The sequence below is a fragment of the Emys orbicularis genome, chromosome 22, assembly GCF_028017835.1.
Source record: "Emys orbicularis isolate rEmyOrb1 chromosome 22, rEmyOrb1.hap1, whole genome shotgun sequence".
NCBI lineage: Eukaryota > Metazoa > Chordata > Testudines > Emydidae > Emys > Emys orbicularis.
This window is the reverse complement of record NC_088704.1, coordinates 15,193,002-15,217,849: the sequence shown is the minus strand read 5'-3', so window position 1 is coordinate 15,217,849 and position 24,848 is coordinate 15,193,002. Positions and strand designations below refer to the sequence as shown.

Sequence of the window (24,848 nt, the reverse complement as noted above, 5' to 3'; positions counted from 1 at the left end):
AAGGGAAGTGTGCTTCACATGGATTACAGAGGAAAAGGGCCCTCGGCCTGTGCCCTCAAATCCTGTTGACCTTAACAGATTGGGGGTGGGTGAACCTCGCCGGATCAAGCCCCGGACATCCAACATACTCTGCAATGTTCTTACATGGCACAACAGGTAAACAGCAAAGACTCTTGGAAAGCGCAGCGAGGCAGTTGGGACATGTCTGGATAAAAATAAAGCCTGGAAATCGGTTTCTCAGCTGCTTCTGCATGCATCCAGGAGGAGGAGAGTGATTAACACATAAAGAAGCTGCTGCCCCGCCTCAGCCAAACTGATAAAAAAACAAACAAACTTGAGGCCAGCGAGTCAGTCATCAAGGAGGCATGAGCCAACCACAGAGCGGTGCTTCCCAACCTGCTACGAGCTGAGCTTGGTCTATCTTCCAGCAAGTAGCGTTCCCTGACAGAGCATCCCAGAGAAAACAACTTGAGATCTTCACACACTGCCATTACTGACAGAGAGGAAAGAAGGGGATGGATACGAAGCCTGCAAAAGACTTGGTAGATCCTGGCCCAAATGCAACGTGATGTCCCCCTCCCCTGAATGACAACTTCTCTGCTCAGCCAGGAATGAAGGAAGCGGAGCGTGAGATCGCAAAGCAAGGATTCCCCGAAGGCCGCCGTCTTGCCGGCGCCGCGATCCTTGTTTTTCTCCCCCTCGTGGGCGTGAACAAGAACCAACACAAAATAAAAATAAAATAAGGGGTGGGGGTGGGGGGTGGGAAAAGGCTTCAAGTATTAATGACATTTACAATGAAGGAGGCTACGTGGGTTTGTTCCTCAGTCACTTCCTGGAGACTTGGTTCAGGGCTTGTTCTATGTTGCTGCTGCTCGATCAAAGTCCGACCGATGTGGCTACACTGCAACCAAACAAATAACCAACCAAAAAAACAACAGGTGTTTCCTCCCCCTTTCTCCCTCATCCCCCCCAAAATATAAAAAGCAATAAGTTTACAAAAATAGAAAATAATTACAGCAAGAGGCAGGAGGGGGAAGGGGAAGGAAGGGCCCCTGGGGGGGTTATTTGGCTGAGCAGTGTAATATCGTCTGGTTGTTTAAAGCGTCCTCCACCAGATGCAGTTCTTGGCGGTCGACTATCACGTCCCTTATGCAGCCAATAAAGCCGGTGCTGTAGGCCTTGGGCAGTTTGTGAGCCAGGCTGAGCTTCTCTATTCCCCCTGCAAGAGATGGCATGGACAGATCAGGTAGGGGCCCAGAGGATGGGCCGGTCTGTCTAGAGCAACAGCACAGGAAAGTGACTTTCTCCATCCTGGCACTTGTGCAACGCTGCCTGCGGTGCTGCACAGCTGGGATTCCTTCCTGACCCCTCAGCAAGGAGTAGTTGGTGCCAGGAAGCTTAAGAGTTAATTACTAGAGCAGTCTGAAATGTTTCACTTGAAAAGTTTTCCTGGCTGGTTTTGCCAAAACTGAATTTGTTTGCAAGTCCGGGAAAAAAATTAGTTTTCCTGGAGGGGATTTTTTAAATGAAAATTTACATTTCATATCAGCACTTAGACTTCAAATATTGTTTTGTTTCTTTTTTGTTTGCAGGTGAAAATGCAGTAAAATGGCATTTTAAGTGGAAACAAAATTAATCTTTTGCTTCATGTTGCAATGTTGATCCAAAACAAAAACTGACAGGTTCAGTGGGAAAACACTTTTTCTTTTCAAACTAGAATTTCTTGTGGAAAAGACTTTGGTTTTCCAACCAGCTCTGTTGATGACCCTTCTCTTAACTCCCATGTCGACAAACTATAGAGGGGATACAGCCACCGCATCGTTAAAGGCTGCATTGTCCATTAGGAAACCCTCCTATAACTTTGGCAAGGGAAATTGGTTAGAGCTGAAAATGGCACCATTTCCCCCTAATGGCGGATGTGTCTGCAAAGGCTGGAGAGAATGTGTCACGTTGCTTCTTTGTGACAGATCATCAACAAACACGCCTTGTTGACCATTTCGATTTATCTGAAGACCTCCTCTTACTATCTGAGCACCCCACAATCCTTAAGGTACTGATCCCCCAACACCCCTGTGAGGTGGGGCAGTGCTGTTATAATCAATTGACAGATGGGGAACCGAGGTACAGAGAGGCTAAGTGACTTGCCCAAACATGGTGGCAGAACAGAGACCTGAACACAGGGCTCCACAGTCTGACGCTACTACGCCAACGAATGGAGCAAAACAGCTCACTGCACTGGGGGAAGACCATGGGGTGTAATTAAGCAGGGTTAATAATATTTGTTGTGTGTCATTTTCGACCCTGTCCTGCCCCCCGGATGTGAACAAACGGTTCTGAGGTCAAGTCCTGCTCTCACCCACGTCAATGGGCATTTTTGCCATGGGTTTCAGTGGGGGCAGGATCAGAAACAACGAGCCAAATTCTCTGCTGACACAACTCCACTGAATTTGGCAGAGAATTTGGCCCCACAGGTGTATATGCCTGTAGGTTATCGTCTGTTGACGGGCTGCATCTTGATACGGACATACGGATATTTGTAGCAGGGTCGCTGCCTCCAGAGCACCACTCCCTCCCCCCCCAGCATGGGGTGGCCCTGCAGCATCCCTGCCTCAGTCTCCCTTTCTTCTGGGCTCCTCAATCAACTCCCCACAAGCTTATTCTCTTGGCCAGTAATACTCTGCTTTATTATCACGGACCATTCAAAACGGAGCCCTCAACGTCCACATATGCCCATGCTCTTCAGCAGCCCCTCACGCCTGCAGCCTTTCCCAGCTGTGGCAAACCGCTCCCAGCCCCATCTAGCTGGAGTCTTCTCTCCCCTGGTATCATAGGGTCTCCTGCAGGAGCCATCTGCTGCCTGCAGCCCCCAGGCCTCTCCTCCTCTCTTGTTGCCCAGGCTTTTCCCTTACTTATCCCAGAGACCTGCTTGAGTCACATGACCCATTTCCCCACCTGGGGAGGAAAGCGGAGTATAGCCTTCTGTCCTTTAATAGGCCGGTCACCCTGTGCCAGTGCTTCTATACCTAACGGGGCTCTTCTGTCAGCAGTAAGTGCTTTCAGAGTTGGGAACCAGGATTCCAGCCCCAGAACAGCACTATTTTTAGATCACCCTCTATGTTCACAGCACTGTATGGACAGTGGCGAATCAATCCTTGTGACACCACCCGGAGGTAGCAGGATTCCCATTTTATAGCTGGAGAACGGAGATGGAAAGGCGAAGGGACTCGCCCAAGGCTCCACAATGAGTGAGGGGCAGAATGGACATTAGAACTCAAGACCTCCTGACTCCCAACCCAGTGCTAATTCCTCCAGACCTCACTGCCTTCGGTCTCCGCCTTTTATAATGGGGAGGGGAAGAGCCTCTCCATAGGTAGGTTTGTCACCAGTCATTTTATACGGCTGATTTGTTTGCATTACTGGCACGAGACAGAGCGAGAGAGAGAAAGAGACTCAGAGCCTAGATCAACAGATTCGGGCTTGTGTCATGGGGCTAAACCAGTGGTGTAGATGTCCCGGCTGGAGCCCAAGCTCTGAAATCCGATGATGGAGCAGGGCCTGGGAGCCCAGGCTCCAACCCAAATGTCCACACTGCTATTTTTAGCCCCACCCGGGCTCTAAGACACACTGCTGTGGGGTTTTTTGGCTGTGCAGACGTACCCTGAGAGAGAGTGCGTGTGCGTAACTGTCGTGTCCTTACACACCTGGGGCTGAGCGTCCCAGCCACCGAGGTTGCTGTCTGAGGAGCTTGATTAAACCGATTACGAATGCTTGGAGACTCAGGCCCCGATTCTGCAAGGTAACTAAGCGTGTGCAGAGCTTTAAGCACACAAGTCGCCCCTGGACATCAATGGGACCGCTCACCTGCTTGAAGTTATACATGTGCTTAAAAACCTCGCTGAATTGGAGCTGCCCAGACTTTACAATGACTCCCCGGGGAAGTGCCCAGTTCTGGGTCTCCCTCTCTCTGCCCAGGGTGATGACATTCCGCCCCCCAACTGGAATGGCAGGGAGGGTGTTCGGATACTGGCACGTGCAAGAGACCGTTTTCAAAGGCAGCAGTGGTGAAATGTTTTTAAGAAAGAAGCCGTTATTTGACATCGGGACACAATTCTCTGTCAGCGAAGCTGCTGGAGGAAAAAGCACAGGGCCAGAGAGTATTTCCATCATCGACTTCCCAACTGGACATGACGACATGGACATCTCTGGCACATGTGGGGAAGCCAACTCCTCCTGCTGCCTTGCTGTATGGAGAATGTTCCTTTAATAGGGGCCTGCCAAAGCTTCCTCAGGAGGAGTGTGGCATAGGTGGGAACAGACGCTTGATTTTAAGGGGTAGGCACCCACCAGGCGAACCCACAGTGCCACCGGTACAATTTCTGTACTTGGTTAGACCAGCTGTCGAAGGAGGTTAATGCTTGTGTCCAGTTCTTTGAGATTTACAGAGGAAAATGTGCTATCCCTTTAACAGTACAGCAGTACCTATGGCACAAAGCAGCCATCACCTTCTCCAACGCTGTGGCCCATCCCACTGATTTACGCCAGGGCTGATATTTTCAGACAACTAGGGGATTTAGGACTCAGTTCCCATTGGGGTTAATGGGAGGCTTCTTGGGGGCTTGGAGACTCTCTGCTTTGTGGTACAGAAGGGAATTTCATTGTTCCTTCCCGTGTTCAACTTACCCAGCCAAAGGGCTCCATCGGTGTCTAGCTGAGTTGCTCCAAGAGGGGAAGAACCAGTTATGGGGGCTTCGTTGCCAACCTGCAAGGAGCCGTCTCTGTGTACTCTATTCCCAGAAAAGAGAGAGGGACACTCAGTAAAGGGGCCTGGAGCAGCGCTCTGCCTTAGCCTGACTAGGGATGCTGCAGATGGCTCCACCACCATGCATCAACCCCCTGCTCTCTGTGCTGTCTTTGGACCACTGCATGCCTCGATTTCTCCTGCCAGCACTCCTGCACTATCCCCTGCAGCGACTCCTCCTGGGAGAGGCTGGTATGACAAGCAAGGTGAGCTCTCTCCTCCAGCCTGCCTTTATGGGGGGGGTCCTGCTGCAAGCTGATGTCCCATGCAAAGCTCTCCAACAGCCCCTGCTTCCTAATACTCCCTCCCGACTCATCAGCAGAAACCACTGGCATTCCAGCCATGCGAGCAGCTCACCACTCCCCTCATCACCAATATAAATAAAAACCACAGGAGGCCCAACACGAACAGAATTCCAAGCCCTTAGCCGGCTAAAATAAAAGGCACGGATGGGAGTACTTCCTTGAGCCTGTCCCTTTGGCATTTCCTAGAATCTAGGGCAGGCAAGTCAAGGCACGCACCCCTCCAACGCCGCATTGGCCGAATACCGCTCCTCTATTATTATCTATAGGGCTCAGTGACCCACGGAGACCGCAGGGCCTGGCTCCAGGGTCGTGACTCAGGTGCCCTAGACGTGACCCAGCCCAGCTCATGCCCAGCCGTGAGCATACTGTCTGCAACTCCACCAGCCCTTACCCACCCCCTGCCTCCCCGAACCTTCTCACCTGTACGCTTTGATTTGAATCCACTGGTTCGTGTTCACTGGCACCGTGGAACGCAGGACAACTGGCTTGGAGCCAAGGTCATAGGTCATCTGCACATAACCATCCACTACGGCCAGGGCGATGTAGTCCGACCGCTCCAGCCCCTTCCCGCTCCACAGGATCAGACCCTGGGTGGCTTCCGTCTTGATGCTCAGTTCAAAGTGGTTCTCCTGCAAGGCCTTCTCGCTGCACCAAGGGGCCGGGTGGGGGAGGGAAGACAGGCCTGAGTCAGGAAGGGGACTACTGAAGCAATGGGCAGCCCCCCACTCGGGCAGAGAGGCAGGTGGCCAGCCCACCAGAGCAGCATGCGCCTCTGCTTCCAGGCAGGTCACCGCCCTGGTGGTTTATCCCGGCTAGCCTCTGGAACAAGGCACGGGGAGCGCGCGCGTGTGTGTGTGTGTGTGTGTGTGGGGGGGGGGGTTATACACCTATCTGCAGTACGTGATGGATCTCAGGCACAGGCAATTCACAAGGCCTGACGCACTGTTTGCAAAATGGGATAAGAGGAGAAGCAGGGGCTGAAGCAGCCCGTCTCAGCCCCATCTTAGCCCCTGCTAAAGGTCCGAGGCACACGAGCTTTGCCCGGGGTTTCGGCTGGTACGCAGGCCCTGGAGAATGGCCAGGAGGGGGGGCTGGGCAGGCCCCAATTCTGCTGTCGAACACGGCTTCACGCACAGCAGCCTTTGAGCTAGGCGAGTTCAGTACAAAGGAGGCTCTGTCAGCTGGACTAGAAGTGCCATGGGGAGGCGTCAGCTGGGGCTGATGCCATTTTGCCCTTCACTAGCAAGTTCCCTGGGTCCGGCCAGAGGAGACATCATTCCACCTGCTGGTGCCACACACGAGGGAAGGACCTCCCCAACACCGCTGCCCCCTCACCCCCAAAGCCTCAGGGTCGTCCTCTGCCCTGACTCACAGGATGCCAGCAGGGAGCAGCACTGGGCCGGCCCTGCAGACGATGGAGTGGCCCTGTGTCAGAGTGCCTTCTCGAGCATCCAGAAATAGCACCAAAGGGTTAATGGCGAGACCATCAGGCGTCTCCATAGCAACAAAAGTCGATGTCGCTTGAAACCCCCCCCCAGTGACTTGGACTGACACCCACCCGGGGAAGAGAGGCATAATGGGAGCTGGAGGGAAGGCTGCACTTTGCACCTGGGGCAACAGAGATATTCTCCTCCTAAAACCAGTGCATTACTGGGGCCAGCCTATCCCCCAACAGAATCCACATCTCCACTCAGTCACTCCTGGGGTGGGATACAATACCCCAGCCCCGTTCCTGCCACTGGCTACAGCACTGAGCGACTGGCCACGTTGCCACTGTGGTTACAGGTGGCTATAAGTGCTGGGTTTCCCCCTCTGTTCTCCCAGACCCGTGTGCACACAGAACACCAGACAAAACAGAGAGCCGCAGGGAGAGCATTTTATTCCCAAGGGACGCTGCAGCCAAACAGCCAGATGGCAGCTCTGGGTGAAGCCCGCATCACCAGCAATACGACCCAGTCTCCCCACTAAGCTGTGGGCATTTGCTCTATCAAGCGTTTGCTTGGTGGGTGAGTTACTGTGGAAAGGCAGATCCAGAGCGGGTAAATGACTTGCTCCAGGCCACAGAGCTGTAGCCCCAGCTCCTGAGTCCTCGTCCTGTGCTGTATGGGCCCCACCACCTCCCCGGCCTGCCTTTATTTCAGGCTCTCGCAGGCTGCGAACCATCGTCCCTTATCAATAAAAAGCCAAACATTCAGACACGCACGACAGACAGACAGAGAGGCCAACAGAGCAGCAACACCAGAGCGCACGAGACACAAGAGCAGAAGGCTGGCGGAGACTCACCTGTGATCCGGGGCATAGTCCAGCGCTTCGGGACTTAGAAGCAGGAAGAAAGGGGAGGCATGCCATAAGCGCCAGAGGAGAAAAAAGAAAACCACCCGCCTGGCTCGCGGGAGGCCCTGGGTGCGGTGCATGGCCCTGCCTGGCTCAGGGCAGCTTCTCACCCTGAGCACAAAGCCTGGGGAACGGTCTCTAGAGGGAACTGAAACGGGGAATCAAATGTCCTTTGGGGCTGCCTGGATTTCCTGACCCCCACGGGGGTGAACTCTCAGGACTCCGGTAAGCAGGGACATGGCATGTCTGACCCACACAGGAACGCGGAGCCCACTGCATGTTCAGCCTCCACGTTCACTACAGCTTTGCTGTGGATGCTCTAAAGGCTGCCTGCGAAAGGGGGGAGGACGTGCAGCAAGGTACTATTTCAAGGCAGGACTGGAGAGGGTGCTGCAAGGGGTCCTGCTAATTACACAGCTGCTTTTGCTACTGGTACGTATTTGCATCAAGAAACCCCTCAGAGATTCAAACTGTCCAATCCAGACTGCCTGACACAGGGCAAGAGAGGGTTTGCATGGCTCAGGGGATGGGCAATAGGAGATGGAGCCTTTTGCCTCTAGCTCAGCCGTTTGCATCCAGCCCAGAGTGGCAGCAGATCCTACCCAACCGGTCTTTAGTGGTGGATCTTGGTACAGTTTGTCATAGACAGGTGTCTGCATCAGCAAGATCGGCCCCTTGTTGGCTGTCTGATGAGCGGCCAATGCCTGAATGGCTGTGGAGCAAACTCTGGGTCAGGGCTGGGACACTTTGGCAGGGCTGCGTGGGGGAAATCCCATACTACAGCTGTCCTGCTCACATGAGGGGCCAGTCTCAGGGTCTGAAGTCAAGGGCATTTCATGCCCAGCACGACACAGCAAGGCAACTGTGTCATTAGCAACAGCTCTGCATGGCCAGCACGCCTCCAACCTTTATATACTGAGGCAGAAGAATCTGGTTTCTAGCCATCAGCCCTTATGGGCAACTCTGCAGAGCACGCCCCGAGCGGTGCCAGCTAGTGTCTACTGCCAAATCCCAGCTGGAGAAGCGTTAAGCTCCACTGCCGGTTGGATGCCCAGATGAGTGGGCACTGGCTGGCACTGCTGTGGAACAGCTCCCCAAGCAAGCCGGGAAGCAGTGACCCTTTCTCATTTGGGGCAGGGCAGAGAGGTAGCAGCGTTCCACCACCCTACGAGTGTGCATAGCTCCTCCTGGCACAGCGGGGTAGCCTGGCTTCCAGCTGCATGGCAAAGAGACTCGGCATGCTGCCAGCTGGAAGGCTGCTGTGAGATGCGGGGCTCACATCATGTAGCCGGTGAGGGGGCCAGGCTCCTGTGAGGAGGCCCCCGGCTGCTCTCAGCATGCAGCGTTAGTCAGGCTGCTTTGCTTTCCGCCTCCCTCAGTGCAGACATGCATGCATGCAGGTTCTCAGCCTCCGAGCCCTCCTTCCAATTCCTGGCCTGGAGAGAATGAGGTGGGACGGGGATGCACCAGACAGCTTGCGCCCCCCACCCCCAAACACACACAGAACAGAGAATGCAACTGGATGAGCCACTGCTGCTTCCAAGGGATCAGGTACCCCCCACTTCTGCTCCCAGACAACCAGCAAATAAGCAGCCGTCAAGAGGACTTGGGAGAAGAATCCTCTCTCCTAGCCAAACCTTGGCACCAAGGAGCCCCTCCCTGCATGTTACCCAGTGGGCGTCTGGGCCACGTTCCCTGGGGTGGCAGGAGCTCAGGGCCTGGCTCTGCACACCCTCCCTCCAGCTTTACACTGCATGGACTCACTCCGGATCCACACTGGTACAAGTGGGCGCAGAATCAGGCTCCCAGAGGGTCCACCCTGCTCACTGCTTAACCCCTTCGTTGCTGACTGAAGAGATGCTTGACAAAGGATCCCCCGCTCACTTCCCCCCTAGCCTCCATGCCCACTGCCCTGAACACATCTGCGCTGATGGAGCTAACCCGCACACACCACTGGCATAAAGTCTGGCCCCCCCTGAAGCCAATGGCAAAAGCTCCCATCCAGGGCTGGCTCCAGGGTTTTGGCCGCCCCAAGCAGCCAAAAAAATAAAAAAAGCCGTGATCGCGATCTGTGGCGGCAATTTGGCGGGAGGTCCTTCGCTCCGAGCAGGAGTGAGGGACCGTCCGCCGAATTGCCGCCGAACAGCTGGACATGCCGCCCCTCTCCGGAGTGGCCGCCCCAAGCACCTGCTTGGTAAGCTGGTGCCTGGAGCCGGCCCTGCTCCCATCCACTTCATGAGGCCAGCGTCTCAGCCCTGCATTCTGAGCCCAGCCCCTCGCTCCTTCTCTCAGCCCCTAACCCTGCCAGTGAAACGCAAGTGGCGCCCACTGCAAAGCTCTGTTCTTCCCAGGTGCTGGATGAGAGATTCCCAGCAGCTGTCCTCTCCCTCAAACACTGCTCGCTATCTGGCTGCGTGGAACGGGGCTCGGGGTCAAGGAGGGAAGCCCAGGGCGGGGGGTGGCAATCTATGTGCAGTGGTGGAGGGCAGATGGCTGACAGTGAGTGTGAACTACTTACGCTGGGATCTCATTGGTCAGTTGGCTTGAAAACAAAGAAACAAGGACATTCAGAAGAGACAGACAGACAGACAAAGAGCAACAAGCAACGGGGGTGTTAGCAGTGGTAGGTGGGGAAGCAGAGTGGGGAAGAGGGCAGAGAGTAATTAGTTATCTGGCTCCAGAAATGCTGAATGGTCCCCAGAGCTGGGAACTAGCTGGACTAGCTCTAGGAACCATGAGGCTGAGGAACAGCTAGGAAACTAGTTGAGCTACCCTGATGTGGATCAGACAAGTCGGTCACTGCTGGGGGCTTGGTGGGGTCACACAGGGTCAGCCGCAGGTGGGCAGCACCGCCCGGCTGACAGCGCATTGTTATTAGCTGCCCACAATGCTCCACTGAGTGTGAGATAAACCCCCCCAACGGGCCAGTAAAACAAACGGACGAGCCAGAATCAGGAGACACCGGGATAAAATTAACTCCCGAAGCCAACGGAGGTGTGCCAGGGATGACTTTGGCCCAGGTGCGGTTGGAAGATGCCAAACAGCAACACTCGCGTAGTACAGATGGCCCCTAGCAGCACCATCGCGGCACAAACAGCCAGTGAGAGAATGACAGGGTCCCAGGGGAGTTAGTTTAAACCATCAGCTTGAAAACAAAGGGCCCAATTCTGCCCTCAGTTAGTGATCCATTTCAATGGGGTTGCAGAAGCAGAACTGAGGGTAGAATTGACCCCACTGTTTGGGATGGAGCTGTCAGGGGAAATGCTGCCCTCAGCTACACCCTGGCTGCTCCATTGGACTCAGCAGTGCAGGGGTGTAACTGAGATCCGAATTTGGCCCACAGCATATTAAATGGAAACAAATTCTCCAAATCCCAGCCTGCGGCAGCCAATTGAAATTCTTGTGTGGGAGGAGAGCTCGGGGACACTGTGGATTGACAGCACTAGCATCAATGTTAAGCATTAGCTTAAAAAAGAGAAGGTTAAGGGGTGACTTGATTACTATCTACAGGTACCTACGTGGGGAACAAATATTTAATAACGGGCTCTTCAGTCTAGCAGAGAAAGGTCTAACATGATTCAATGGCTGGAAGCTGAAGCTCGACAAATTCAGACTAGAAATAAAACATCTATTTTTAATGGTGAGAGTCATTAGCCACTGGAACAATTTACCCAGGGCTGTGGTGGATTCTCCATCACTGACCATTTTAAAATCCAGCCGGGATGTTTTATTTAAAAGCTCTGCTCTAGGGATTAGTGTGGGGCAGTTCTCCGGCCTGGGCTCGGCAGGAGGGCAGACTAGACAATCACAACGGTCCCTTCTGGCCTCGGAATCTATGAATTTCGGGTCTGCAAACCTGGCTTTGGATTTGGCTTCCGGTCACCCGCACAGGGGAGCCTGGGCCCTGCAGCCTAGTCCCTGATGGACGTTTGGCTACATCACAAGCCACACGAGTAATCATTGGGAGCCAGCCAAGGATGAGGATAGGAAATTTACAGTAAGGAGCCTATAGTTTCCCCAGCCCCTTACCCATTAGTCAGTTATACAGTAAAATATCGGCCTCTGGGGTGCAGGCCAGGCCAGGCCAGGTCCCGGCAGAACGCTGGCCAAGGACAGTCTCTGACAGCTGGCAAGCAATGAAGCCTGGTGTAAGGTCGCCAAAAGCAGTGGGCAGGGCGGGAAGAGTTCTCAGCAGCACCGCTCGGTCCTGGGATCTTCTCCTGGCCTCCTCCATTCCAGGGGGATTGGGGCAGAGCAGAGCTGGGCTGAGCCTAAACCCTGCATCTGAAAAGCCCTGAACCGTGAACTCTGCAGGTAGGGCCCATTCTGCCGGGTGTTACAGCCAAGTCTGGGAAAGCGGAGGGGTGGGGGGGGGGTCTGTTCCATAAGGGAGACAGACACAGAAGAAGACTGACAGTGACTGGAGACCAAGACATACAGAGATAGGAGAGCACAGAAAGATGGGGAGCAGGCCCCTGGGAGAGCTGGGTGGCCGTGCTGTAGAGGTCCCTCGCGGCAGGTGTGTTTACACGGCAGCTCCTGATAGGGACAGGGCTCCCACTCTCGCTATTCTGCACCCTTAGGGCTGCCCAAACTGGCTGGGGGATGTCACTCGTCCTCAAAGCTGCAGGACCCTCTCGCTTCCCTCAGCCTGCGAGGTTTGCAGGGTACAGTCCCAGATCAGTTCTGGGTGTCGTAACACATTGTTGCTATTGGGCGCTGACTCACTCCCAGACTGGATGACTGATCTGGGCCAGTAACTCTGGAGAGTGGATCCCGCCCAGCTTAGGGACTGCACGTGCACCAGACCTCCAGACAGCAGCTGAGCGGGAAAGCCACCAACCTAACTCATGAGCAAAAATGTCCATGTTTGGGTGTCTTGTGGGACGGGACTGAAGGGGAGGAAAAGACCAGACCAGGAGAGGGTGATGGGTGAAATCGCAGCTCTGCCCACCCCAGGTCTGAGCGCTTAGCTCCCACCAGTACCCCCCCCCTTCGATTTAACCTCCCCAAACCTCAGTCCAGCTCACCTCTTTGTCACGGCATTGTGGTACTCCAGGTAGGTCCTGCCATCAAAGGCAATGGCCTCTGAATCTCCTGCTGCCTTCTCGATGATCACTGCAGGCGGGGAGAGAAGCAGAAGCAGAAGCAGGGATCACGACACTATCGGTGCATCTCCACAGAGCAATAATAAACCGGCCCGGCACAGAGCGCTCCCGACGGGTCCAGGGCACCTAGCAAACTCGCCTGCTCCTGGGGTTCATTAGGAACTTGACACCCTGAGCAAGTCCTTGGCTCCCACACCTTTTGAGCGACCGGGGGCCAGCGTGTGGAGCGAGGTCAGGCCAGTTTAGGGCCTACCAGCCAGGTTATTTGACATCCACAGCCTCGCTTGGTTTTGAGGCAGAGGCGAGTGAAACAGGATAGCCTGGTTTGGGGAGTTGGGTTTATATAAAACCAAAGAGGAGTGAACTAGAGAGCGACCATCTATTTCCTAAGCACCGAACCCCAGATCTTCACACTGCTCCTCTCAGCGCAGCCATGCCGAGGTCTGATTTTAAAAAGTACCATAAGGGTAAGTTTCAGGAGAGTCAATGGGACTCGGGCTTCTAAGTCAGCCAAGCAGGGCGACACCTACAGATCCTTACAAGCCAGGGCCGGCGAGTGCACTGCTCCTGTACAAAGCCACCGCAAAAGACCCGGTTCCTGCCCCAAGGAGCTTACAGTGGGGACGGATGACAGTCCAGCCTCACCGTGTACAGGGAGAGCCAGAGGACGGGGCTTCCTTTGGTTAACTCAGTGGGCCACGTTTTCACTGACACGCCTCATGTAAAACGCTAGCAGCCGCAGGGCACGCTGCTCTCACCCGGTCATATCCTGCAATTCTAGAGCACGGCCAGGCCACGGGACCCCAAGAGAATAAAACCCCAGCCGTGGCCTGAGAGTTTCCAGCCGGTTGCCGTCGGCGCTCTGCAGAGCCGGGCTAATGGGCGAGGCCACTGCCGTCTGGCCCAGGCCCGCTTCCCGCCAGCCTCACCTTTCTCGCAGCGTGCCCCGGAGAAGCCCCTCTGGCAGGCGCACTCGTAGTTCTCTAGCCGGGGGGTGCACATGCCTCCGTTCTGGCAGGGGTTGGGTTTCTGGGAGCAGGGGTGGGAGCGGAAGGCAGAGATCTCAATGGCGCTGTGGATGTTCTCTTCCTTCAGGACCGGGACGCCCTTAATGGAGATCTGAAAGGGGGGGGGGGGCACAGGGAGGGAAGCCAGAGGCAGCATGAGGGTTACACTCCACTCCCAGCTGGGGTTTGGAGGGAGGGTGGGCACAAAGGAGGGTACGTACAGAGTCCATCCCAGGAAGGACATGGAAATTCAGCTCATCACCTCCTGCACCAGGGGAGGCCAACCTGTGGCTCCGGAGCCACATGCGGCTCTTCAGAAGTTAATATGCGGCTCCTTGTATAGGCACCGACTCCGGGGCTGGAGCTACAGGCGCCAACTTTCCAATGTGCCGGGGGATGCTCACGGCTCAACCCCTGGCTCTGCCACAGGCCCTGCCCCCACTGCACCCTTCCCGCCCCCTCCCCTGACCTGTAGTGCCCTCACTCCTCCCCCCTTCCCCCCCAGAGCTTCCTGCATGCCACAAAACAGCTGATCGGGAGGTGCGGGGAAGGGGGAGCTGATGGGGGGCTGCTGACGTATTACTGGGGCTCTTTGGCAATGTCCATTGGTAAATTCTGGCTCCTTCTCAAGCTCAGGTTGGCCACCCCTGCCCTAGAATGAACTTCCCTGAGCCTGGTATGTCCCCCTGGCATGGCCCTCAAGAACACGCCCTGCCCTCCCCCCTGGCTGAGCATGTATCACCATGCTGCAAAATGTCCCCCGGTGCTTGGGGGGCAGGATGCCCCCTGGCCTGTCCTAAGGCTCCTGTGACTTCTACAATGGTGGCCCAGTGGGGTACCAGGGACGGAAGGGCTGCCAACCATTGGGTCCTCGCTGCTGGATGCCCGCGCAGGGCTCCCCTCGAACCCACAGTCTTACCCTCTGCACGGCTCCGTCAAAGCTGGTGGAGATGGCCGCGGCGCGCGCCAGCTTGCTGAAGTCGGGCGCTCCCCCCACGTAGAGGGGCTCCTTCAGATTCAGGGAGGTGTGAGGAACCTGGGGGCGGGGGAAGAGGGCGAAAGGTGAACCCGGGACCAGGATGCGGAGAGGGAGAGTGAATGGCCCAGCCCTGCATCTTAGCAGGGGAGGCAAGTGGGGCACTGGCTGCACCAGCTGCCCTGTGTGGGCTGGCAGGAGCCAGGGAAGGCGGCTCGAGATGGAGAAGGGGATTTAGCGCAGCTCAAGGGCCTGGCCTGGTAGGAAGGAGGAGACATCAGCCCCCTCCCCACCCTGACTGAAGCCAATGGTCCCTCACCCAAGGGAAGAGACCCCCTCATTGGGGGCAGACACACAAAGGGGGAACATTACAGGGAGGAATTCAACATCCCTCCAAAAACTACCGTCTCCCCATGGACCTACAGGGTCACCCTCCTCTAGGGTTGCCAACCCTCCAGGGTTGTCCTGGAGTCTCCAGGAATTAAAGATGAATCTTTAATTAAAGATTATGTCATGCGATTAAAACCTCCAGGAATATGTCCAGCCAAAATCGGCAACCCTACGCTCCTCTCCCATGCACTTCTACCGCCCTCTGCTGGCCACCCTTAAATGCTACAGCTGAGAACACAGCTCTTTTGGCCAACCTTCCCCTCCCCCCCCCCCGCTCTCTCCTTATTGAGAGGCTTTCCTATGGCCCTATTGCCACAGAGGCTGGACACAGTAATAAATGGAGCCTCCCAGCAAGGAAGAATTATCGCCTCTCTGTTTACAGACGGAGGAATGGTACAGCCGAGACTGGAACTCATGCTGCTGGATTCTATCCTTGCAATCCCTGGCGCAGCAGAACCAGTGCAGTTGAGATAGCCGGGGCTTGCTGAGCCACTGGTTAGACCACATAGCAAACCAGGCTGTTCGTGACCTGAGACTTCAAATACAGTAGAACCTCAGAGTTACGAACTGACCGGTCAACCACACACCTCATTTGGAATCGGAAGTACGCAATCAGGCAGCAGCAGAGACAAAAAACGGCAAATACAGTACAGTGCTGTGTTAAACATAAACTACTAAAAAAATAAAGGGCCAGTTTTTAAAAAAAGATTTGACAAGATACGGAAACGGTTTCAGTGCTTGTTTCTTTTAAATTAAGATGGGTCAAAGCTGTATTAAGTCCATGTTCAGTTGTAAACTTTTGAAAGAACACCCATAACGTTTTGTTCAGAGTTACGAACAACCTCCATTCCCGAGGTGTTCGTAACTCTGAAGTTCTACTGTAAATAAATATTGACACGCTCTGGTTATGGCATATGTGTAACCGCTGCCCCCTCTTGGACAGAATCAGAACTGATCGCTTGTGTGTCATAGGCCCCAAACAGCAAATAACTATAGGGAAAGTCTCTTTTAGTTCGCACAGCAGGAGTTTGCAGTCTCAGAGCAGGAGGATCTGAGTTCTATCCTTGCTGTCACCATAAAGCCCATGGTGGGCAGCTTAACAACACCTGGAAAGTCCCAAGTAGTGGCCACAACATTTATCATTCACAACGCAGCAATGGAAGTTTGCCACCCGGCCGGCCAAGACGAGGTTATATTAATCACTAACTAACACTTTGCAGAGTTAAAACAAGAAGGAATGACCAGATTACTGAAATGTGTCGAAATCAAATAGAACTCGCTGAAATTAACGAAGGAAAAGAAACAAAAATGTGTCTAGTCTACAGAACCCAGAGTGGGGCTGGTCCGACGGAGAGGGTGGGCGGATGGAGACGAGCATGGATCACTTGGGTTCGAATGGAGGAACGTAAAACAACATGTCGATGGCATATGAGATGGAAGCACAGTGGGTTATACTTATCTTTACCTTACGGGATTTCTGAAATCCAGACAGCAGGGGAGGGAAAAATACGAATGAAAATCAAAAGGGAGAGAGAAAGAGAGAAACAGGAGATCAGTGGGGTTCCATCATAGCACGCAGAGCTGCAAGCGCATTGGCTAACGTCCGTTCCCTCGTTAGCAGGCAATTAAGACAGGGAAGATGCAGAATGGAGTGGCAGACGGTGCTGCTGTCCTGCCAGGTGAAACGCTGCTTTAAAAAGGGCAACTTTAATACCAAAGGAAGCTTGAAAAGGGAATAAAAGGAGCATTTATGGAAATCAGACAGCCTGTGGCACCCTGCGTCCCCTTTGCTAGTGAGGAGAGAGCGGTGTTGGGGGAATCAAAGCACTCTCGTCCTGCTGCAGGTGCATAACGGTCCCACGTTTTAACGGGCATCAGTCTTGACATGGGGGAGCTCACAAAGGAGGGCACAAATCCAGCCACTTGATTGAACAGTGGAGAGGGAACAATGCCCTGCTTTAAGTTACAGCTGGGCACAGCCCACTGCCTCTAAACTGTAGTCTAAGTCCAGATGGGCACAGACTACCCAGCCTATACTACAGGCAGGCATGGACCACCCATACTCAACTCCCTTGAGGCCTATGAAAAGTCAGCTCCAAGCCCTGAGACTAGGTCCCATCTTTAGTTTAAACCCAGATGACTTTGGTAATAAGTGGATGTCAGGAGAGCATCCAAAGCGAAGCAGGCAATCAAACCGGATGAGGTTTCCCCCAGTACCAAAGTCTCTCTCGCTGGAAGGTTTATATCCTTCGTTCTTAGAAACTAGAAGCTTGGGAGAAGAGAGCTTGGGGCTGCTGTCCCAGCTCCTCCACTGGGAATAGCGTGTGCGCGCAAGACCAGGGCAAAGGCTTGTGTCCGACACTATCCGTGGAAAACACAGCCTCGCTCATTTCATCAGGAAGTCTGCATTCCGTGCGTAGGGGCGTGTTTACCACCACCTGGAGTTGATCTTCTCTCAGTAAAGTTCAGGATCATTTCTCCCTGATACAGGGGGAGGGATGCTGGAGAAGCAACCACTCACTGGGGAAAGGTGAGGTCGGGGGTGAGGAAAGGAAGGGGCAGAAAGCATCCGCGGTGTGGGTTAGAACGCCAGTGTCTAACCTGCTGTGAGTGGGGCCGTTTGTAGGGAGGTGGGAGAAGCGTAGAGGGGAGTGGGGGAGAGAAACCAGAAAAATGAAGCTGCCAGGTTGAAAGCGGAGCAGAGAGAGTGGGGACAGATTTGCTGGCATCTGTGTGATCATGGTAATTGCTTTTAATGACTCAATTTTCTTTCCCCCTGAAAGGCACTGTCTGGCTCTTCATCCAGAGCACCAGGAAAGGCTCCCGAAGCCAGGATCTGGCCCTAACACTAGGCCCCAGTGGAGGAAGGGCCAGGGACCTGCAGCTGGGGATGCCTGACTGGACACAACCCGCAGAGCCGGTGTCTGGGGAATCAGGGATGTTCCTCTTGCAAAGGGGCTGCCAGCTCCCCAGGCGGGGCGAGCAGGAAAAGAAAGGTAGAAAAGAAGAGTGGACCTGCTCTGACAGGGAGGAGGCATTCCCCTAGTGACCCAGGGCAGCTAAGTGAGGGTCTGAGAGCTGTGGGGCTAGAGGCCAGCCTGGGGAAAGCTTATGCCACACAGCTCTGCAAAGTATCAGGGGGTAGCCGTGTTAGTCTGTATCCACAAAAACAACAAGGAGTCCGGTGGCACCTTAAAGACTAACAGATTTATTTGGGCATAAACTTTCATGGGTAAAAAACCCACCTCTTCAGATGCATGGAGTGAAAATTACAGATACAGGCATAAATATACTGGCACATGAAGAGAAAGGAATTACTTATAAAAACTCCCTTCTCTTCATGTGCCAGTATATTTATGCCTGTATCTGTAATTTTCACTCCAATAGCTCTGCAAAGGTACCTCGGATCTGCCGCATGGTGCCCCATCTCTCCCCACGGCTCCCTGGGTTTCCCATGCTCTCCTTCCGCCCCTGAGCACAGGGTACTAAGCATGCCCAGTTGTGTGAAGTGGAAAAATGCCCACTAAATAATGATTGGGGCTGAGAACCATTCAACTCGCTTCGCTTGTGAAAGGCGTGGATTTGAAGCCTGTCTAAGCTGAAGAGGCCCCAGCTGGCTCCTCTAAGAGAGGTCTGCCTCTCTTGCTGTTCCCCTGGCTTTGCATCCCCGTGGGTCTCCCTGCAATCAGTGGGACTGGTACAAGAAGTCCCGGATAGGCTGTGTCAGACTGTGTTAGGTCTGGTGGGGGTGGGGACCATCTCTGGCTGGGATCTCACTGGCCTGCCAACTTACCGGTGACTCTCCCATCACCCTCTCGCCGTTGTTAATCCGCATCACCCCCTTGCGCCCGTTCCTCTCCAGCGACACACTATTCCAGGTGTTCAGAGGGACTGGCTCCTTGCTCCTGGTTATGGGGTTTGGCGAGGAAGAAAGGGGAAAAAAAACCACAGCTGGGGTGAAAGTCATCCAACAGAGGCACTGGGCAGGGGGTGAGGGGGGGCAGAACGGACTGTGCTGGTTGGTATTTCCTATTTGCAATATGGGAGCACCCCCTGGCCAGGGCCCCATTGGGCTGGGCACTGCGCACTTTTATGGGAACTAGCTAGAGCAAAGCTAGGCCGGGTACGTCTACACGTGCTGCAGTCACACCTCTGGCTGCAGTGTAGACATGCTAAGGGAGTGACAGGCCCTGCCCCAAGGAGCTTAGTCAAGGGCAGGAGACAGGAAGGATTCTGCTCCCCATTCTACAGATGGGGGGAACTGAGGCCCACAGGGGGACATCTTCAAAAGCGCCCAAGGGCCAGATTTTTAAAAGGCGTCCAGGTGCCTAGCTACGTTGCACTCTGGCCCTCAGCTGCTTAAGAGTGCCAACACCTATTTTCAGAAAGCATTGAGAAGCCAGAGAGTCTCAATGGAAGTGAACAGGGCTTAGGCCGCTAAGGGCCAGGTTTTCAAAGGAATTTCGGTTCCTAAAGATGAAGACAAGCACTGTGTGGGATTTTCAAAAGCACCCAGGACGTCAGGCACCTAACGGGGTTGGGCACCCTTGAAAACCTCGTTAGGTGCCTCTCTGCTTCTTTAGGAACCGAAATACCTTTGAGAAAACTGGCTCCAAGCGACAGGCCCAAGGCCACAAAGTGAGGCTGTGGCAGAGGTGGGAAGGGAGCCAAGGTCTCCTGGCCTGAAGTCCAGCGCCTTCTCCACTAGACCATCCTTCCAGCTGTGTGTCAAGGGAGGAGGAGCCAAGACTCAACCAGCAACGACACACAGGAGATGGCCAGCTGGAGGAATCAGCAGAGAGGAAGAGATAGCAGCCTAGACATCCCTGGCTATTGTCCGGCAGCCATCGGAACAGCTGGCTGCAACATCCCATAATACTGAATGGGGCTTGGCTCACCCCACACTGCTGGGCGCGCTGGTGAAACACAGCAGGCACAATTCCCCGTGACACGTCCAAGCCGCTCCCTCCCCCTCGACACGCTGCCATTTTAGTAGTGGACCCCATCAGCGTTTCGAGATGGGTCAGTCAAGCTTCCCTGGGAAGCATTAGACTCAACTGGCCCAATCCCCAGCTGGCCTACATCGATGGAGCTGGATTGACATCGACTGGGCTGTACTGACTCCCAGCAGGTAAGGGTCTGGCCCGGTATTATTAACATGGAAGATGAGCAAGCACCGAGGGAAACAGATTTAACCCCACGGCTGCCTCGTGGGCAGAACCCCAACCCCTCCCAGAAGCTGGCGGAGGCGTCTGACAGCAGGGGCACGTTGTACAGAAGTAGTAACGGCTCTCTGGTGAAAAGGCCGCATCGTGTATCTCCAGGACAAACAAATCTCCGCTCCTGGTGCTGGGACACGATCGCCGTTGGGTCTAGGAATCAGGGCCAGAATCAGTGGGACCGGAGATGAGCTGGGGCGCGGTTACCCGATTAAAGTGAGCCCTGTTCATTTTGGCTACTAGATCCAATCGCCCCATTGGGGTTTTGCTTAGGGGCCGTGCCAGCTGCTTAAAGCTCGGGCTAATGCCGATCTGCCCCACCTTCCATGGGTCTGGCCCTGGTGCCACTCCCACTCCCCCTGCTCCTTGGAGGAGCACCACAAACCAATGAGCGAGAGGCCAGAGCCAAGGAGTCCTGGTGTTAACCCCCAACCCCTGCCTTCCATTCCTTGGTCCCCTTCTGTGCCACCCCAGCAGCTAACAGGGCTAGGGGCCTGTTCTGGTGAGGCAATGCCCCCTCCATAGGGGGCACTCTCCCACCCACTTGGAGAGCCCAAAGCAGAGCCTCCCCACCCCCCAAGCAGCCTAGGGGCACGTACTTGAGCACAGCTGCCCCCTTGCCCAGGTCGTATCTATACTCCAGGTAGCCATCGTGCAAGGCCAGAGAGATAAAGTCCCCTTTGCCGTCCGTCTTCTGCCCGTTGTAGAAGATCATGCCGCTGGGGTTCCTGGCCAGGAACACGACCTCCATGGACATCTTGTCCCTGAGGGAGAGAGGGCAAATGAGTGCTGCCCTCCCAACCAGCCACCCCAGGGCTACTGCCACGCGAGGCCCAGGCACCGTCTCTCCCTTCGTTCCCTCTCGAGGGGCTGCACCACAAGGTCTCTACAGCCACCGGAGCCAGCCTGACAGCCCTGGGCAGTGGCGTCCTCTGTTCAGCCAACGGGGCCAGCAGACGGGCCAGCTTCCCCCTCCCCCAGCCCCGAGGGCCTCTGGCCTGAGTGGCACAGAGCCCTTGAGGGCGAAGTTTCCCTGGGCCCGATGGCTCAGCTGTGCCTATCTGCAGGAGGGTCCTTTCCATCCCGGGGCCCCCTCCCACTTAGCAGTGTGGGAAGAATGGGTCACAGTCGGTGCTGTGCCTGGGGGGAGGAGACCAACCCCCCCCCCACCCCGTCACCTCTCAGGAATAGTCCTCAGTCCCCTCCCCATCCCTGTACCTCCCTCTCACACTTCCCCTCCCCCTCCCTGCTGGCTTCTCTGTGGCCGTGAAACACACTCACTGCAGCTCGCGCCCAAAGGTCTGCAGCCCTCTCAGCTCCAGGTAGGAGAAGCCGTTGAACTCCGGGAGGAACGGCCGGGTCTGGTCCTGCTCCGTCACTGAGTCACAAAACAAGAGGGGGTGAGCTGGGAAGAGGAGATGCCACTTGGGTCTGTGGCCCCCAAGCCCTTAGCCAGGGGGGCGGGTGCCCCTCGCACACAGAGACCCTCCCCCCCACATGCCAGGCCCATCGCAGCCCACCTGCCTCGCAGAACTCCCCTTCCCGCCCCATGGGGCACTCGCACTTGGCGCCTCCCTCGGGCAGCACCAGGCAGGTGGCAGAGACGTGGCACGGGCTGGGCTCACATGGGTTCCTCTCATCGGCACAGGTCGGACCTAGGGGAGAAAAGCAGCACATCAGGGAGGGGTCTCGGGGCCGGGGTGTGGCTGGAAGCTCTGGGCTCACGTACAATCAGGCGTGTGTGCACCAGGGAGGAATGTTTCCGGTCCCTTTAGCCTACCTCTAACTGATCCACCTGGGGGCAGGCTGCACTGGCTGGGTCAGTAATGGACTGATGTCCTTGCCTGGCACTAGGGGCAGGCCACGCTGCTGGAGGGTCTGCCTTCTGGGTCACGGAAAACCCAAGAGGCCTTGACTTATGGGCATATATTTTTGTATAAGAATGGCTGGCTATTAACTCCGGGCTCCTGGTCTCAGGATTCACCTCCAACTGGGCACCGTTGCTGTGCACTGCTACTCAACCACCACGCCCCACCCCAGAGGTGGCTGCATTCCAGCAACGGGTGGCGACATGATCACCTAAGTGTGGGATCTCTTAGGGTGGGCGAAGGGGACTCGTGATTTGGGCCACCCCCCAGGGATGCCCCGTCTCCCAGTGTCACTCCCCCAGCTTCTCACCCGTGTAGCCGTTGAGACACTGGCAGTGGAACATCTCGGCCTCCTTGACGTGGCAGATGGCGCCGTGGTGGCAGGGGTTGGGGTGGCAAGGGTTGTTCCCGCACTCGCCCACCCCGCTGCCGTACAGCACGTCGCTGCCCTTCTCCCGCAGGTCATACATCTGGTTGTTCACGTCCAGCAGGCGGATGCAGCCCTTCAGGCCGGCGGTGGCTGACGTGCGATCTGCCACCCTGAAGGGACGGGAGGGCGGCGCTCAGGAGAGACAGAGGGGCCAGGGCGTGACGGGCCGTGTGGTGTCTGCGCTAGTAGCCTGGCTTTGCCTGGGCTCATCTGCAGAGACTCCAGGCCAGGATCCTCCCCTCCAAACCCGCTCCCCCCTCTGCCCAGGAGAAGGGGTTCCCCGGCCCCCTGAGCTCTGAGAGCCGTCTGCCTCTAACATCACCCCAGATTTTGCTCCAAAGAGGACTCAGGTGCTGGCCTCAACCCCCCACTTTCCCTCTACGGATGCACAGCCAGAAGCCACCAGCAGGAAGCGCTAGGACCCTGGGAGCAGCAGTTCTGCAGGGGAAGCTAAGTCCGCCCACTACTCACACAGCCATCTGGTCTTCCGGCACCCCTCCGATGAACAGATCTGTATCGAGGTTCAGCCCGTCAGTACCGCTCGGGCTCTCCCCGTTCACGTGGGGCTCCCCGTCCACCGACAGCATGCCATTGCGGCGGTTCCGGTTCACCACCAGCTGGTGCCACTTGCCAGGCTCCACGGGCACCTTGCTGGTGATGACGCCTGTACCAGACCCTGTGTTGAACCTGAAATGGAGGAGGGGGGCAGTGGGCTTGGGGTGGCGCCGTGGCTATTGCAGGAGAAGTGGTGCTTGGGACAGCTTCTCAGTTAGACGCTGCAACCACATCCCAGCTGCCACTTCCCACCACAGAGGTGGCTGCATTTCAGTGGTGGGTGATGTGATCTTTGTACACACCAGACAGCCTCTGGAATCGTAGGGTAGGCAGATTGGACTCATTACATAGGCTTCCCCTGAGGACACCCCCCGCGCCCCATTGTCCAGAATCTGCAGGCCCCCCGGCCACTGTTTCATTTCAAACAGAATTTTCATTTTGGCTTTTGAAACTCCCACCATGTACAGGGTTTGATTTTTGGATTCTCCTTTCTCTCCATCCTTTTCCAGTAGAAAACAGGGATTAGAAAAGGGGGAGGAGCACAAACCCCCAAAATCAACACCCCAAAAATGTTCAGGTTTTGAAAACCAAATGTTTTCATTGGGTTTTGCTCAAAAACTGTTTTTTGTTTGTTTGTTTGTTTTTTGCAGAAGTGTTTGTTTCCTTCGAGACCCCTTTTATTTTTTGGTCCTTCTGATCTTAACAACTGGATCACTAACGCCCCATTCTCCCACCCACCACTCCGGACCCTGGATCTGGCTGGGTTCAGACCCCTGCTGTTGTAGCGGTCCAGTGCTTTGCATCCCATCAGCCCCCAAAGGGGTGTTCCTGTAGGAGGCAAAACCTCGCTGGGCCAGGTTTAAAGAGATGGCTGCTCAGCTGCAGTCGGCTGACCAGGAGAGCCAGAAGCTGGCGAGGCTATGCGGAGAGCTCGGGCTGAGGACAGCCTGGCTGGGAGGCACCCTGGCCAGAGGGGCCTGCATGGTAAAAAGGGACAGACGAATCTGTGCTTTCAATGACTAAGCAACCCATGGAACGTCTAGGGGAGTTGGGTCCCTGCTCACGCTGCCAGGCTGCTCCCCTCCCTTCCCCGCTGAGTAACCCCTGATGGGGGACGGGCCCAGGCTGACGGCTAGGGGCACCCACCGGAGCTCCACGAAGCTGTTGACCAGCGCCAGGGAGATGAAGTCCTTGCCCTGGTTCTGCCCGTTGTAGAGCAGCAGCCCGCTGAGCTCGGAGGCCCGGAACTCCATGGCGATGCGCACCGTGTGGTAGGCCTTCATCATCTTGAAGGCCAGGTAGGACTTCCCGCCGAAGCCGGGGATGAAGTACCTGATGGCTGTGAGCACAGACGGAAAGAGGACGGGGCGTGGCGGGAGACAGCGAGAGAGAGACAACCCCTGATGTGAGTCCGAGAGTGCCACCCTCCCTGCACGTCTGTGGGAAGGGGTCAGAGATGGAAAGGGCATGCTAGGCCCCACCCGCTCCACCCCAGGTCATTATGGGATCGGTCCCCTACACCATCCTCCCGGGTCATTTACCCAGCCTACTGCTCAACGCCCCCAAGTGATACTCCACAGCCTTGTAAATCTCGCTGTTACCAGCACCCCCCAGATATTTACCTCACGTTTCCTCTTGTTTGATTTCACCCCTTTGCTCCCAGCTAGACCCATGCAGGTGCCCCTCAGTTCTCCTCCTCCCTCCAGGTCAGATACGCCTTTCACACACTCAGAGAGCTACCCCGTCCCCCCCGTGCTGCGTGCATCGTTCCTCATAACCCAGCCCCTCCAGCCTTCGGATCATTTTTCTCTCTTCTCCCTGAATCCCACATGATAGAGCTACATTTATCACCCCCGTT

The 24,848-nt window shown here is 55.5% G+C and overlaps 1 protein-coding gene across 1 annotated transcript in view; it reads right to left on the bottom strand.

The window, feature by feature from the left end:
- Positions 1 to 1,061: 1,061 nt before the first annotated feature.
- Positions 1,062 to 24,848, bottom strand: part of AGRN (agrin) — a 222,379-nt gene continuing 198,592 nt past the window's right edge. Inside the window, exons 25-39 of the mRNA XM_065421348.1 lie at positions 24,137 to 24,329; positions 22,907 to 23,122; positions 22,316 to 22,545; positions 21,658 to 21,792; positions 21,419 to 21,515; positions 20,737 to 20,901; positions 18,712 to 18,823; positions 16,384 to 16,395; positions 14,472 to 14,588; positions 13,475 to 13,664; positions 12,468 to 12,555; positions 7,387 to 7,419; positions 5,524 to 5,748; positions 4,681 to 4,784; positions 1,062 to 1,219 (exon numbers count right to left, since the gene is read on the bottom strand). Coding sequence (XP_065277420.1) covers positions 1,062 to 1,219; positions 4,681 to 4,784; positions 5,524 to 5,748; positions 7,387 to 7,419; positions 12,468 to 12,555; positions 13,475 to 13,664; positions 14,472 to 14,588; positions 16,384 to 16,395; positions 18,712 to 18,823; positions 20,737 to 20,901; positions 21,419 to 21,515; positions 21,658 to 21,792; positions 22,316 to 22,545; positions 22,907 to 23,122; positions 24,137 to 24,329 — 2,075 coding nt within the window. The remainder of the gene's footprint in view (positions 1,220 to 4,680; positions 4,785 to 5,523; positions 5,749 to 7,386; positions 7,420 to 12,467; positions 12,556 to 13,474; positions 13,665 to 14,471; positions 14,589 to 16,383; positions 16,396 to 18,711; positions 18,824 to 20,736; positions 20,902 to 21,418; positions 21,516 to 21,657; positions 21,793 to 22,315; positions 22,546 to 22,906; positions 23,123 to 24,136; positions 24,330 to 24,848) is intronic.